The 15,675-nt window shown below is 43.1% G+C and overlaps 1 protein-coding gene across 1 annotated transcript; it reads right to left on the bottom strand.

The window, feature by feature from the left end:
• Positions 1-1,850: 1,850 nt before the first annotated feature.
• Positions 1,851-13,941, bottom strand: LOC129354208 (solute carrier family 22 member 15-like). Its single transcript, XM_055023732.1, has 13 exons — positions 13,793-13,941; positions 13,047-13,212; positions 12,833-12,965; positions 12,325-12,489; positions 12,120-12,249; positions 10,608-10,668; positions 9,186-9,352; positions 7,867-8,007; positions 7,488-7,573; positions 6,880-6,988; positions 6,730-6,802; positions 4,651-4,809; positions 1,851-4,399 (listed from the first exon to the last, which is right to left on the bottom strand). The coding sequence occupies exons 1-13, from the start codon at positions 13,858-13,860 to the stop codon at positions 4,355-4,357; spliced, it is 1,503 nt and encodes a 500-aa protein (XP_054879707.1). The 5' UTR covers positions 13,861-13,941; the 3' UTR covers positions 1,851-4,354.
• Positions 13,942-15,675: the final 1,734 nt, after the last annotated feature.

Raw genomic sequence — 15,675 nt, 5'->3', positions numbered from 1 at the left:
TCTGATTGTTGTTTCTGGTCTGTGTTGTTTCCTGGATGCTGTTTCAATCTGTCTGACCTCATGTTCATCATTGACCTCTCCAGTCCCTCCCTCTGTGATGAAGAGCTCTGTGTAGATCTGGTTCAGAAGGGTTGGACTTCCTGCTTTAGTGATTCCTTCAAACACACTGGAACTTCTTCTTCAGACCAGATTGAAGTTCATGTTGACCAACTGCAGGAAACTGTTCTAAATGAACACAAAAAGTAAAATCAGGAAGGAAAGAAAATCACCTTCTGCAGATTGTTGTGATTCATAAACTTCAGTTTAATGTGTGATTTATCCATCAAATTAAATCTTTGTAGAAATCCTCTTACTGCTCTGCAGACAGTCAGCCATCTCATCCTGCTTCATCCTCCTCAAGAAGTTCAGTATGATTGTCATCACTCCCTCTCTGCTGCTTCTCCTCTGCTCTTCATCCTCACCTTCCAGAACCTCATCATCATCTCTCTGACTCTCTGCACATTCTGGGTCATCTGGACTCAGAACCTTCTGGATCTTCTTCAGCTCTTTCTTCAGAAATGTGACAATGTTGTTTCTCCAGCAGCTGGAACAGAATAATATATGAAGGACATCAGACTGAAATCATGGAGCCAAACATCAGATCCATGTTGGGCAGACAGACAGATCACTAGACTATAAAACGCTGGAAGGAGACGACTGTGAACAGAACCCATGGAGAAGTTGTTGGAGAAATTGTGATATTATTAATCAATTATTTGTTATTGTCATTGATCTTTATAATGTATCTTTAATTGATGCTTTCCTTAAAGTTAATCTCATTATAGAATTAAGAATATTTCTGTATTGTTGATTTACTTTGATTCCTTTCTCAGAAGGCCTCACTGACAGAGCAGAAACAAAATCTTCCTGCAGGTTTACCTCTTGGTGAAGAGCTCTGCTTCGGTTGAGTTGCTGGCCTCCAATAAAACCATCATTGATCACTACATATTTTATTAATCTTTGTGCCTGGAAGGAGATTATCTAGTGCAGAATGATTGTGTGTTAGTTAGTGAATAACATTTGACGCTGTAGCTGTTTGCCCCCTCCCTCTAGAGCTGCCAGTGTCCTTGTGATTAGGGATCCTGAAAACAATAAAATAGAGGAGCAGACAGAATGTGCTTCAGAGCGGTAGGAGATTAAACTGAAGCACATCTCTGTCCGTTCTCCTCGCGAGTGAAAAAGAATCTAACTCTTTTGTCTTTTCTCTTTGTTAATGTATGTTTAACAGGTGTTAACCCTAACAGAAGTTGTTGTTCATACACCATAAATATGGAGTCCAGCTGTGGTCATGCTGCCAGGCAGACGGACCACTGGGAACCTCTGAGCTCTGCTGGTCCACTCTGTGGAGGAACCAGGAACAATTAGGAAATCAGGAAATGTTTCATCCAGGAGTTTTCAGGAGGAAATGGCCAAGAGAGTCAGAGTAAAAATTCTCCAAAGAAGAAAACAGCATCAGAAATGGTTCATGAGAAATGGCTTGTACATGTATAGCGCTTCATCAAGTCCAGAAGACCTCAAGGTGCTTCACTCTACATTCATTCACTCATGCACACACTCCTTCACTAGTGATGGAAAGTTTCTTGATAGTAGCTCCAGCTGCACTTGGGAAAAACAAGAGCAGCTTTCTCTCTGTCATAGAGAAACAATCCAACACAGTACATGAACCCGATACAAAGAAGGCAAAAAGAGGAAGATGAATTCAAGGATGAAGACCAGAAACATCAGAATCATCCATCAGACATTTTAAAAACTGGATGATTTGGAAATATTCAGACCAGAGCATTGCTAAACTCATTTAAAATAGTTTGTTTAATTTGCTCAACTGAAAATAAATTCATTGAGGTATTTAAGAGCTGAAGAACGTCACAGCTCTAAACACCAAACTTGATTTAATCACTATGAATGTAAGAGAGGAACTAAACAGTCCAGTTATCTCATTAACCAATCAGACTAACTATTTATACAGTTTAATGATGGTGATTAATCAATGAGGCCCAAAGGAACCAGACCAGAGGAGCTAAACATGATGCAGCATCCAGGACGCATCCTGTGGTTCTGGAGAACATCCAGAAATGGGAGCTGTGGCAAAGCATGACCCACATACTGAGATCTGTGTCCTGGTGGCAGTGGTCGCAGGTTTGATTCCCAGCCTGGTGGCATTTGCTGCATGTCTTCCCCTCTCTGATTACCCTGTTTCCTGTCAAACTACTTTCAAATTCTGAGTTGCTTCATTTTCAGAACCTGCATTCATCTGGATAATAACGTCCAGAGAAATCTTCATTTCTGCTGCCTGTAGTTTTTGCTGGTCGTTTGTTTTAACTCATTGTCATCATTTTAATTCCAATTTTTAATGGAAACAGCAATTGTGAAAATCATTTGTCCAGATTTGTAATGGAAACAGTTTTGTTTCAGGCTGAATAAACATCAGTATCTCTGTCTGTCATTTACTGCGAAACCTTTTTGTCTTCTCGTTAATCTGCTTCACATCGACGATGGCAGGAGTCGACCCACTTCTGGTACCCGTTAAAATTCATCCATCATGTTGATGGTCCGGTTCGGCCCATTGACTTCAAACCAACCTCTGGATCAGATTCCCGTAGAATGACACCTTGGTTTAAGATGAGTGTTAATTCATCTGAGGCAGAGAAAGGATCTATTTTTACACTCATGAAGATTTTTCTGCTCATTAAACCACAAAGACAGAAAAACAACAACAAATATATATTTTTACTCAAAGTTAAACCAAGATCCCAGAAGATACAAAAACATCCATTTAGTAACATTATGTTCATCTCAGTAATTACAGAGTAAAGGAAAGGCTTTCAGGAATGTAGTAGTGTTTTAATCCCTTTAAAATCCTTAATTACCATTAAAATGAACATTAATACGACGCATTTTACAGGTTTCACTTCTCCAGTGATTTTCTTCATGATTCAATAATCAACTATGATTAATTAAGCACTTTATTCATCCTTACTGGAAAAACATCAGGATGTCAAAATATATCAGAATTTACAACAAAATTAACTTTTAAATTAAATTTAAAAATTTAGCGTTGGTCCCATAAACGTGCAGATTTAAAGTGCAGAGACTTTCTCAGCTGGGGGAATCAGAGACGCTGAAACATGAACCAGGAATCCCACTTTATAGGCTTTTATCAAAAATTAAAGGTTTTTATTCCAATTTCCAGTTTAAATCAGTAGGAAAACGCAGAGAGTTTGAGCCCTAAACCTGATGTTGGCTTGATGTCTGGCTGGGAAAATGACGTTTTATGGAATATCAGGAAGTAAACAGGAAGTAAATCAATCTATCATTGGTCATTTTCAGGATGTTTGATAAACATGAACGCAGCAAATACAAAATATTACCAAGTGTTTCTGTCTAGTTCTTCTGTTAATATCTTAGTTCACTTGAAATATGATTCAAGTGACTTTCCAACGTGATATAGGAGATTGATTTCAGGAATCAATATCTTAATATTGATCAGGAATAACTAGTTACACCAGCTGAGGATTTCACTCCTAATTTAATTGAAAAACAATATCTTGCTGTAAATGTTAGTTTTGTTAGAAACCAGGCAGAAATCCTTGGTGATATTTGGTGTTTTTCAGCGCCTGGCTCTAAACATCAGAGGCACAATTATCACCAACCACAGTTTGTTCTGCAGTTCAAAATGATTCCAGGTAGAAAAACATCAACTGGAGTCAGGAAAGCCGTGAAAACCCAGATCAGAAACACGTTTCAGTGTGTAAACAGGTCAGATTCTAGATCTGCGTGTGATTATGAGAAACCGGGCAGCCAGAGACTCCACATGATCTCTGCTTCTAAAAATAATCTATGGTCCGGTCCGGTCCAGTCCGGCTTCCTGACCTGCACTGGCCACCAGGGGGCAGTAGAAGCTTGACTCATATAAACGCTTCATGGAATATTAAACATCACTTGATCCACCATTAAACCGTGTTACATCATCGCTTTCACTGAAAGTGAAGAAAGTTCCTCTAACGGACCAGAACCACGACCTGGTCCTGGTTCAGATTGAAGCTCTGCTCCCAGCAGATCACGTTTCCCAGCTGAACTTCAGCTTCTGGGTTCAGTGAACTTTGACCTGGCTTTACGCAGAGCGGAGGCCAGAGGAATGTAAAGGTTGTGCTGCACTTCCTGCCAGCAGCAGCAACATCTGGACTGAAGCCAGGAGAGAAAAACCTGAGGAGGAACCGAGGAGAACCCTGCAGGCGGCGACCCGGAGACTCTCCGTCTTAAAGGGACGGTACGCCGCTCTGAAGCAGCTGCTCCATCCGGACCGAAGACCAGAGCTTCACTTGGGGTTTGATTTCAGTTTGTCATCTTCGTATAGCAGAGCCTGCAGACAGAAACGAGAGACTGGAGATAAAAATCTGGGTGTTTAATCTGAGGAGGAAACGATCTGGTCTGTGGTTAATAGTAGGTCCGAAGCAATAAGCAATAAATCAATTAACTGCATGACTAATTAAAATCAACTTGATTTCCATTTGCATGAGTTTTCATTTTTCTTGTTTTCAACGATCTGGTGATGATTTAAACGGATCCCTGAAGATGTTTGCGTTTTGAAGGGTTTTGGATCTGCAGCATCACCTTGTTCTCCAGAACCCGGCTGCTGCTCGGGCCGCTCAGCTCCTCCAGAGTGTCGGCTGCAGGTCTGTTCAGGGTCTCGGGCAGCAGGAGGCCCAGGCAGCCTGCAGACAAACCGCTCAGGCAGAACACCGTGAAGGGCATGGAGGCGTGGAGCGCGCGCTGAAACACAGAGACGTCAACTACAGCAACACCGGAGGAACAAAAATAGAAACACCACTTTAAACTTAATGAGTCTCCAACGATGTTCAGTAGCAGCTAAAAACTTTAGATTTCATGACTTTCTGTCATTTCTAACAACAGTCCAAGAAACTTGCTCGATTTCACTTCACTGATTCTAAATTGCTGCATCTTGGTTCCTCAGAGTTGAATCTTTATATATTTTTTAGTTTTGAAACTGCAGATTCCTAAAACTGTTTATATCTGCAGTTCTCAGAACGCCACTAGGGGTCGCCACCTGCTCACACCTCCCTGCTGAAGGGTCCAAATGGGCTGGAAAGTCCCGAGGTTTTTGAAATGGGGAGTTTGCTGCTGATTTCTCGCCTCAGACCAAACATTGAGCCACAGTGAAACAGTTTAATGAGATGTTCAGGTATTTCTGAGGTTGCCAAATGCAGCGGCTGCAGATGGAGGGTGTGGTCGAGTGTTTACATAAACATCTCAATGGCAACGAGGTCCTCCTTCCTCTGGAGTTTGTGACACTAGAAACGTTACTGTGGTTCAGTTTTCAGCTTGAATCATCAGACAGGAGCGAAGCTGCAGCGTAAATTCCTGTTCAGGCAGCTTCCACCTGCTGACTCTGCAGAAAGTCAAACACTTTCTATCTGGTGCAAGCCACGCCGCTGTCCTCGTTCAGCCATGTTTCCGATCAGAAAGACGGTCCTCCGACTCCATCAGAGGCCAACAGAGGAGTCAAGAAAGAGTTGATGGAATCCAGATGGCGGCAGAGCGACCGACGCCCTGAAGCGGACGGGAAGGAGGAGGACGTTCTGAACTCTTCTACTAATCAGAATGCAGACCTGCTGAAGGAATGCAGAGAATGCACCGAACAACACGCAGAGCGTCGTCTCAAACACTCCTCTCCTTTAAAACCAGTGAGGGAACGAGAGTCAAACCTGACTGAGTTCAGGTCTCTACATGCTGCCAGTTAGCAGAGGAAATGATCTGAAAGTAACTGGGAACCTTCAACATGGAGCCCAGTGAAGGATCTGAACACTGATTGTAAAAAAGTTAAATACTCGACTGCATTTCTGGAAGCTCAGCTCTGCTTCATCGTGACCTTAAACAGTTTCTAACTTCCTCTGGTCCATTTTAGGGACGTTATGAAAGTGGAACTATAGCATTAGCATTGCTACTGTTTCTAATTAGAGCTGATTTACTGAAGGCAGCAGCTTCTTAAAGGAAACATCGGCTGTTGGAGGTCAGATCCGGTTCAGTTATTTAAGTAACTCAAACAAGCAGTCAGCCATGTCCGTGGCTGTTAGCATGCTAACAATAGCAGCGTTGTGATGGTGTTGAGTCATTAAATCATCATCTTTCCCCTGAACTCCAAAGTCAGGAAACTGGTGATGACATGGAAACTGATGATTAAGCTGCTGCTTCATCAGGAAACGCTGGGAAACATCCCAGCAGTCGCATTTATTAGAGACACACAGAGAGGCAGAGATGCAGAGAAAGAAGAAAGTTTCCAGACTCTATGACCTCTGACCCCTGGAAGCACGGCTCCGGCAGCCTCTGCAGCATTTCAATGATGAATCCAATCTGACATGCTGCAGGAAATACACAAAATGGCTGCTAGGCCCGGTCCAACATCCTGGTTCTACTACGAAGGTCCAAAGAGTTCTGGGTTTTCTCACTTTCCAGCTCTTACATCCCAGTATGAAAGGTTCGGCCCAGTATAAAGCCTGACCCTGTTATACTGGGAGTTTCAGTGCAGAGAAGCAGAAAGCATGACAGAAACCGATGAGAAAGAAACACTTCAGTGGTTTTCTCTAGACTTAGAAAAACAAAATTCTGAAACTAAAAGCAGACGATCTGCAGTAGAACCGGATCAAACATCAGCTTCGCTTTCCCTGAACTCACCATGGAGGGAACAAACGGCGCCAGGATTCCTCCGACTCGGCAGGACATGGAGCACACTCCCAGCCCGGCGTTCCTGCAGCACAAACGGCTCATTTAACCTCTGACCCCTTCCAAACCCAGCCCAGGTGTGGCCGAACGGCTCCAGGTCACCTGATCACAGTCGGGTAGAGCTCTGAGGTGTAAACGTAGGCGATGTTGAACGCAGCGCTGACCATCAGCTTCCCCAGCAGAGCCAGAGACGTGATGCTCAGCAGAGACCCTGAGAGGAGGAAGGGACGCAAGAGAGGAAGGAAAGAAGGAGTCAAGTTTATTAGTGTGTCACATTTCAGCAACAAGGCAGGTCAAAGAGTTCACATCGAAACAACTGTCCCCAGTTATCAACAAGCAATGAACACGACATTTCATCAAATAAAATCACACAAGTATGTTTACCAATTTATTACTGATAAATGTAACATTAAGGCAAGAAGGAAGGAATAAAGGAGAAGGAAGGAATAAAGGAGAAGGAAGGAATAAAGGAGAAAGAAAGAAAGAAGAAGCACCAAGGAAACAGTAAGAGAGGAAGATCATGAAGCGCTGACGGAAACTAAACGAACGTCTGGTTATTAAAAATCTGACAGGAAGTTTCTAAATAATTTCTAAAGAGGAACCAAAATCAAGGACCTCAGATCCACTTCCTCAATCACTGAACTTCATCATCATCATCATCATCAGACCTGAGGAGGTCCGACCCGTAACCACCTGCACCAGAACCTCACCTGAGTTCTCGGGGATGAGCGTGGTGCAGAGGCAGGCGCAGCCGGCCAGGAACAGGAAGCTGGACATGCTCTTCCTCCTGCCGGCCCTGGAAACAGGAACCCAGCATCAGATCAGCATCAGGAGCAGCAGGAGCAGCAGGAGCAGCAGGAGCATCAGAGAGCAGCAGGAGCACAGGAGCATCAGGAGCAGCAGGAGCAGCAGGAGCAGCAGGAGCAACAGGAGCAACAGGAGCAACAGGAGCAACAGGAGCAACAGGAGCAACAGGAGCAGCAGGAGCAGCAGGATCAGTCCATTACCATCAGGAAGGAGCCCAAACATCTCTGACGGGTTTTGTTATTGAGCTATAGGGCTAATGTTAGCATGACGTCAGCCTCTCACCAGCTCTTATTGATGAAATAGATGCAGAGCGGATAGGCCGGCAGCTCCACCAGGCCGTACATGGCCACGGTAACGAAGCGACTCCCTGACGTGGCGCTGGCTCCCAGGGTGAGGCCGTAATACACCAGGCTGCAGCAGTACCTGCAGCACACACAGAGACACACACAGAGACACACAGACACACACAGAGACACAGACACACAGAGACACACAGACACACACAGACACACAGAGACACACACAGACACACACAGACACACACAGACACACACAGAGACACACAGAGACACACAGACACACACAGACACACACAGAGACACACAGACACACACAGACACACACAGAGACACACAGAGACACACAGAGACACACAGACACACACAGAGAGACACACAGAGACACACACAGAGACACACACAGAGACACACACAGACACACACAGACACACAGAGACACACAGACACACACAGAGACACAGACACACACAGACACACACAGAGACACACACACAGACACACACAGACACACACAGAGACACACACACAGACACACACACAGACACACACAGAGACACACAGAGACACACAGAGACACACAGAGACACATCAGATCAGGAACACTGAGCTCAGATGGAGCTCTTTATAAATGCTAAAGGAAAACTTTCCTGTCCTGGATAAAAACTATTTGTCTCAAAGGACATTTAGCATTTAGATCCACACCCTGATGACATCATGTCACACATCATGATGTCATCTCGGATGAACCCTAAACATGTTTCAGTCCAACCATCTGCTAGAAAACATGAAGAGAAAAACTGGAGGCTAGCTGGGAAATAAATTAATTTATAAATAAAAAACATTTACAGAAGAAAACAAATAATATTACTGTGAGAAAAATGGTCCCAATAATACAAGAATAAAGTCGTATTATAAAAAATAATGCAAAAAGTAATTAGATGAAAGTCAGAATAAAATATGACAAAATCACCACAAAAGTCTGAAGGAGAAAAAGTCGCAGATTCAAGACTAAAGTCAGATTATTGGAATAAAATCTCAATAATACGAGAAATAAACAAAAGTCAAAATGAGGAAAAAATGGTAACAGAAGAAAAAGCAATAAGAATAAACTCCTTAAGTAATACAATAAAAACTCATTAATAACACAAAGTCATAATTTTATAAAGTGAAATTAAAATATTTAGAGATAAAAACTGATTTCCTGAATCAAAAACTAAAACTTGTCTCAGCTCCACTTCAGAGGTTCATTCATCTGGACTGAAGGTTAAAATGGCCGAACAGAACCGGCGGTCCGATACTCACCACACGTACATGAGCACCATGGTCCTGAGCCGCAGGACCGGATGGACCGCCAGCTGCAGGACGCCGCCCCGCCTCCTCAACGGGCCGCCCGGCTTGGCGGCGCCGACCCGCTGCAGGACCAGGTTGGTGGCGTTGCTGCCGTTCCTCACCGCCATGTAGCGCAGAACCTGACATTAAAACACAAACATGTCACAAAATATAGTTCAGCTAAACTATAAAAACAAGAAACCTGCAGAGTCGTCAGGTTGGTTCTGAAGAGAAATGAAATCTGAGCCCAACTTTATAAAACCTCAGAAACTGTTTTGATGGAACCGCTGAACCCAAATCACTTTAATCACGGATCCGGCCTGATCTCAGGCCCGAACCTCCAGCTTTCAACCGGGCCATATGAGTTCTCCCTAAAATATAGAAACTTAAAATAAACAATGTTGGATCAGAAGTTAAACTGCTCCAGTTGGATGATTTCTAACTTGAGCTGGAATCCACTGACAGAATCCACTGACAGAATCCACTGACAGAATCCACTGACAGAATCCACTGACAGAATCCACTGATAGAATCTACTGACAGAATCCACTGACAGAATCCACTGACAGAATCCACTGACAGAATCCACTGACAGAATCCACTGACAGAATCCACTGACAGAATCCACTGACAGAATCCACTGACAGAATCTACTGACAGAATCCACTGACAGAATCCACTGACAGAATCCACTGACAGAATCTACTGACAGAATCCACTGACAGAATCTACTGACAGAATCCACTGACAGAATCCACTGACAGAATCCACTGACAGAATCCACTGACAGAATCCACTGACAGAATCCACTGACAGAATCTACTGACAGAATCCACTGACAGAATCCACTGACAGAATCCACTGACAGAATCCGCCTCAGGAGGCGGAGAGAACGTCCTTCCCATAATGCCTTGCAGCACGACGAAGAATCTGAAGCTGATGCAGCCGCCTCTCCTCAGAGAGATTATCACATTAGAGATGAATTTATCTCAAACAGGAAGTGACATCACTCCCTCAGATGACTGCAGAGAGTTTTAGACACAGACCAAAACCACAGAACTCACAGGAAACTCCCCACCCAACTTCGGAACCGCGCCGATCCAGCGGTCGGGTTCTGAGGTAACAGCGGCCATGTTGGGACTTCCACTGTTGCATTCAATGACAGCTGGGAACTATCGCCGCTCCTCATTCTCTCCGCTCTTCTTATAGAGTGAGGAAATGTCGAAACAACAATGTCTCGGACATTAGTGCAGAGGAAGTGATGTCACGATGCGTGTGCAGGAAGTGATGTCACGATGCGTGTGCAGGAAGTGATGTCACGATGCGTGTGCAGGAAGTGATGTCACGATGCGTGTGCAGGAAGTGATGTCACGATGCGTGTGCAGGTGTCCTTACCTCTTCTGCTCGCTCCGTCTGTCCCTGAGAATAAAGCCAGCGAGGAGATTCTGGAAGACTTCTGTAGGAAAACACAGACGGGACGCACTAATCAGCAACAACAGATATTTAATCTGCAGATTTCATTCCATTAAAAAATCTCCCACCATCAATGTTTGTCGATTTTCTGACAATACACTGGCAGAGAAAGTATTCAAAGCCAATAAACTTTCCATATTTTGTCTTTCAGTTTTTTTTCTTTGTTTTTTGTAAAAAATGTTTTGAATCGTATAATTTTCTTTCTGCCTCAGAGTCACCACTTTGTGTTGGTCTGTCACATTAAATTCCACTTGAATATATTTATGTTTATAATGTGACACAATCTGGAAAAATCAAAGGGGTATGAATACTTTTTTATTAAGCTGCATTTAATCTGAAGCATTTTTGAACTGAACTGAGTTGTGAACTGATTGTTTCTAAAGGAGATCAAACCTTCAGAGAAGCTCATCTCCCCTCTGAGGATCTCAGAAATCTGTTCCTCCAGAGTTGTAGTTTTTAATGAGGAGCGTTTCAGCTGCTTCCCACTCCAGACCTGGAGCTGCAGCGACCAACACGCTCTCTCTCTGTTATTGTTTAGGTTGGGGAACTCTCACGTTGGACAGGAAAGCCCAGATTAGTTTCACTACCTGCAGAGGATTTAATCCTGAGTTCATGACGGAGTTTTGAACAGAAACCAAAGCAGATTAGATGAATTCCCCAGCCTGAATTCAGTCACTCCCTGCCGTCATTCATGACTTCACTGAAGATCAGAAGTAACACTTTGGGGCTTTTAAACTCTGCAGATTTAAAAGCCCCAAAGGTTAACTTAGGTTAACTTCCTTGTTTTTACAGAAATAATCTGTTGATTTGGTTCAGAGCTCTGTCAGGACTTTACAAGGAGTTACAGATGACCCGTTATGCTTCCCTGAACAGATTCAGTTTCATTTTTTGTACAAAATTATTCTTCAGGTTTTATCTGCTCAGTTCTGACTATTTTGAGCTATTTTGGGTCTCAGTCACTGCTAGCCACGTATATCCCTGAAAAGCACCAATAGAACCTGCAGCAAATTGTTTCTGGGTAAGAAGTCAACAGCAAAACACTTCTTGTTTCCAGCAGCCATTGTACAGCAGTAAACCAGCTGACCAAACATGCCGGAGCTTAGTTTGGATTGCTAGGCAACAGACGAAGCTATTCTGGTTGTAGATTTTGGAAGGTGTTTCATCATTTTTCCAGCACTTGGAATGTGTTTAGAAACAATTCAGACCCAAATGGAAGTACAAAAATGTTCAAATGTGAATTTTGCATAATAGGTCCCCTTTAAACTTCATGCTAACCTTAGTTTTTAAAGTAAAAATCACAGATTTATTCAAAATAGTAGCTTAGCTTTATAAATTCTTAGCTTGTTATAAAAGGAAGTTTATATTTCAAATTCAAAAGTACTTTATTCCTTCCAAAGAGAAATGAAATGATTGTGCAGCTGAGTTTCTACTCACACAGACAGCAGGAAGAACAGGACGCCGGAGGAGTTGGCCACCATGGCCAGAGTCCTCCAGGGACGGACGAAGTAGCCCAGCGCTCCGAACAGAGCGATGCCGACGGCGAAGATCATGCTGGTCAGCGTCCCTGCAGAGACAAGCAGCTGCAGCTGACAGAGTCCTGTCCTGCCTGGCAGCAGGGGGAGCGAGCGGGTCGGCGTACCAGTCATGGCCCAGTAGGACTTCCCCACGTACTCCTGGGTGAGGACGAAGCAGACGAGGCCGATGCCGCCGTTCATCAGCCCCACCAGGAGCCGAGAGGCGGCGAAGACCTCGTAGCTGGGCGCCAGGGCGGTGAGGTAGCCGAACATCACCTCGAAGAACAGACCTGGGGCAAAGAGGTTGGAGCATGAGGAGGGAACCCAACAGAGCCTGGAGGAAGCGCATAATTTAACTATTGATATCTGAAATAAATTCTTCAGATTGTCAGTAATTAATTGTATACGTCTTGGATTGAAGCCTTCATTAACTTAATAATAAATCATTTATAGTCGTCAGAATGTAATTAGACTTGTCTTAATTATTAATACATCTAGTCATATACAAGCACAGGGATACAGCATTTCAAGCTCGGAGCAACGCAACAACCTCAGGCATCAATAAGCAACAGGCGACCCTGATCCTGCTGCTCACACTGAAGAAAAACCAACCTGATCCCCTTTTGTCCTCACCTGTCAGGTAGACCGGCCTCCGTCCGATCCGATCGGAGAGCGGCCCAAATACGACATTCCCCACCAGCAGCCCGGTGAAGAACAGCGACCCGGCCAGGCTGACCTTATAGGCCTGCTGTCTGATGAGGACCCACTGAGGCGCACAGGGACAGGAGGAAACCCATTAAAGCCTCCGTGTTTGACTTCCTGTCTGCGGACGTTCGGCTCTGCAGACCTCCGTAACGATGGAGTCCACATCCTCTGTGAAGATGACGTGCTGCTGCAGCTCCCGATGGCCAGACTGACCGCCGTCCTGCTTCTCAACCCGATACTCTGGTGTGTATCCGACCAGAACGATCAGCATGGACTGGCAGGCCATGTAGACCTGAAACACAGAAAGCCAGAACATATCCCCTACTCCAGCATTTCTCCAACCATACAGATTCAAAGACGAGCAGCAAAAGCAGTGCTCGCCACTTTCTTCAGTCAGAGGCTTCCTGAGATTGACTGCAACACTGACTGCTCACATCAATAACATCATACCAGCAGAACCAGTTTTCTTCCAGAGTTTTATGCTTTTTAACTTAAGACACTGAGCCTTAATACAAGTTGTTTTTAGGTTAAACCAATTGTTGGAAGGATCAGAACTTCTTGACTGAAACTGTCCTGCTGGTTAATAAACCTTTAAATCGGTTTTATTTACCTTCATAAACTCACATTTCAGTATGAAACCTTCATAAAACTGACAGAATAAATTGACCCATTCTTACAAACAACACGACCTTATAGGTTTGGTAAATTCGTCAACAGTCTGAAGTACTATTGGAATATTTGTTTTCAATATTTGGATGTTTGTTTTGGGCTCATTCTGACAGCCACGTAGCGCTGCGGCTAATGCTAGCAGACAGTTTCCTGTCTGTTTTTAGCACTTAATCGGTGAAAATATAAATATTTAATGTGACAAACCTGCGCCAGAACCGCACGGTGACCGCCCGCTTCTGGTACGGTCCAAACTCTCCAACCGTGTGGAAAGCAGTCTCTATATCCATGCCACCGAGGCCGAGCCGAGCGGGCTGCTAGCCAAGCTAGCTAGCATCGCCGCACAAAGATGAGCTGCGCGAGCAAGATAGTTAGCTTCTTCAACTTCCGGGTTCACTTCCTCCGAAGCTATAGTTCATTTTTTATGTATTCTAAAGCTACGGACAGCAACACAGACGAGAAGTCAAACTGACATGCTAATTTAAATGTTTGTGCAAAGTTTTAGCGCAATGTGTTGCGTCTGAAACTGATGTGAGCCAAATCACGAGTTCGCTTCAGTTCAGCGCGAGTGACGAAGATGAACTTATTCAAGAAGTGACGTGAAGGAGCACTGGACAAACAAATGAGGAGCCCAGGAAACAGACCAGAGTCAAATGAATGAGACGCTTTTCACTGCTGTTTGCTGTTTTGTTTGGTTCAGCTCTGGGTACTGTTAGGAATTTAAAAGAGGAATAACTTAATTTAGCTCGTTACTTTTCCCCTTTTGTCTCGGATTCTTGAGTCTAAGTGTATGCAGGGAGAAAAACAATCAAACGGCATCAGAATTCAAATAGAGCTTTATCCAAAAAAAAGTTCAAATACACACAGAATAACAGACCACCATTTACACCCGGATTATTATGAAGTCAAACATATGACAAAGCATAATATTACCTGATTCAAAAATGCATTTTTGGGAACCACTCACTCAGCACCAAGCGATTCGAAATTCTCTGTTGTAAACGAAAACTTTTATATGACTGTGTCTTTCTCTAAATTTAAATATATGCATTAGGAGGTGTGTTCTTCCCTTTGTGGGTGCTGTCTTAATATTGATTTTATTACCTCTGGGGCCTGTTAAAAACACCCAGATCTTCTAGTACCAGGCTCTTGCCCAGGCCTTGATTTTAGCGTGCAGCTGGAGCGTTCTCTGCCTCAAATGATTCCACAAGAAAGTAGTTTGTATTTTTAACAAGCTTGCACAAAATCTAATGCTAAATAATGACTATAAGTTTGGATCTAAGAACTAAAGTGTGTTTTTCTTAAAGAAGAACTCTTTTTGTAAATATCAGAAATATTAAAGTGGTTTTCTGAATCTATTATATAAAATGCATGCAAATAGTATTACAAAATAACTACTTTAAAACATGTTGTCTTAATACTTAAAGAACAGCCCTTATATATATTTAATTCTAGTATGGATAAAATTATTTGTAAAAAGTTTTAAGCTCCTAGTGAACTTCTGAACCACACTAAGGAATTTGTTAATTGCCTGGCAGACAGACTCCATGTTTATAGAGATTGAAGGAATCTCAGTCTGTCTTTCTTTAAGATCCTCCCTATAGAATTTATGTCAACTCCGAAAGTGGCCAGTTGTTTTAGTTTTGATCTTTATCTAAATTTATGTGAACGTAGAGTGTACTCTAACTTTCTATGGTATATTTCATATGCATCTATCCTGTGCAGTATTGTGCTAATTAAAAATTTTATTTCAACAGTACTGACAGCATCCTATTAAGCTGCGCCAACAATAGAACTGTGCAAATTGATATTGCAAAAATAATTCACTTAATGGAAACAAGAAAATATTGGGACAAAAATATACGTTTAGGATTAAAAATGCGCTAGGCTTAGGTTGTTTACGGTATCAATATGAATATTTACTGCAATAGAAATACTTTTTTGCGTCACACGAGTCAGCTGATCAACAGCTGGACGTTACTACTGACGAAAACCACGAAGGAGACAACAGGAATTAGTTTTATTTATAGTTTGTTTTTATTTCCCAGACAGCTCTCAAATTCATAACTCGTCCATTTCCCCTAAAAATATATATGTTTACATAT

The sequence above is a fragment of the Poeciliopsis prolifica genome, unplaced genomic scaffold, assembly GCF_027474105.1.
Source record: "Poeciliopsis prolifica strain line A6 unplaced genomic scaffold, Auburn_PproV2 SCAFFOLD106, whole genome shotgun sequence".
Lineage (NCBI taxonomy): Eukaryota > Metazoa > Chordata > Actinopteri > Cyprinodontiformes > Poeciliidae > Poeciliopsis > Poeciliopsis prolifica.
The sequence above is the reverse complement of the archived record's forward strand: the minus strand, read 5'-3'. Positions and strand labels throughout refer to the sequence as shown.

What these genes read in the sequence shown, in the direction of transcription:
- LOC129354208 (XM_055023732.1), bottom strand. Translation starts at nt 13,860, where the DNA reads ATGGATATAGAGACTGCTTTCCACACGGTTGGAGAGTTTGGACCGTAC. An exon ending in GAGGCCGGTCTACCTGACAG is followed by an intron (nt 12,490 to 12,832) that starts GTGAGGACAAAA and finishes TCTTTGCCCCAG; the next exon opens with GTCTGTTCTTCGAGGTGATG. An exon ending in GTCCTACTGGGCCATGACTG is followed by an intron (nt 12,250 to 12,324) that starts GTACGCCGACCC and finishes TTGTCTCTGCAG; the next exon opens with GGACGCTGACCAGCATGATC.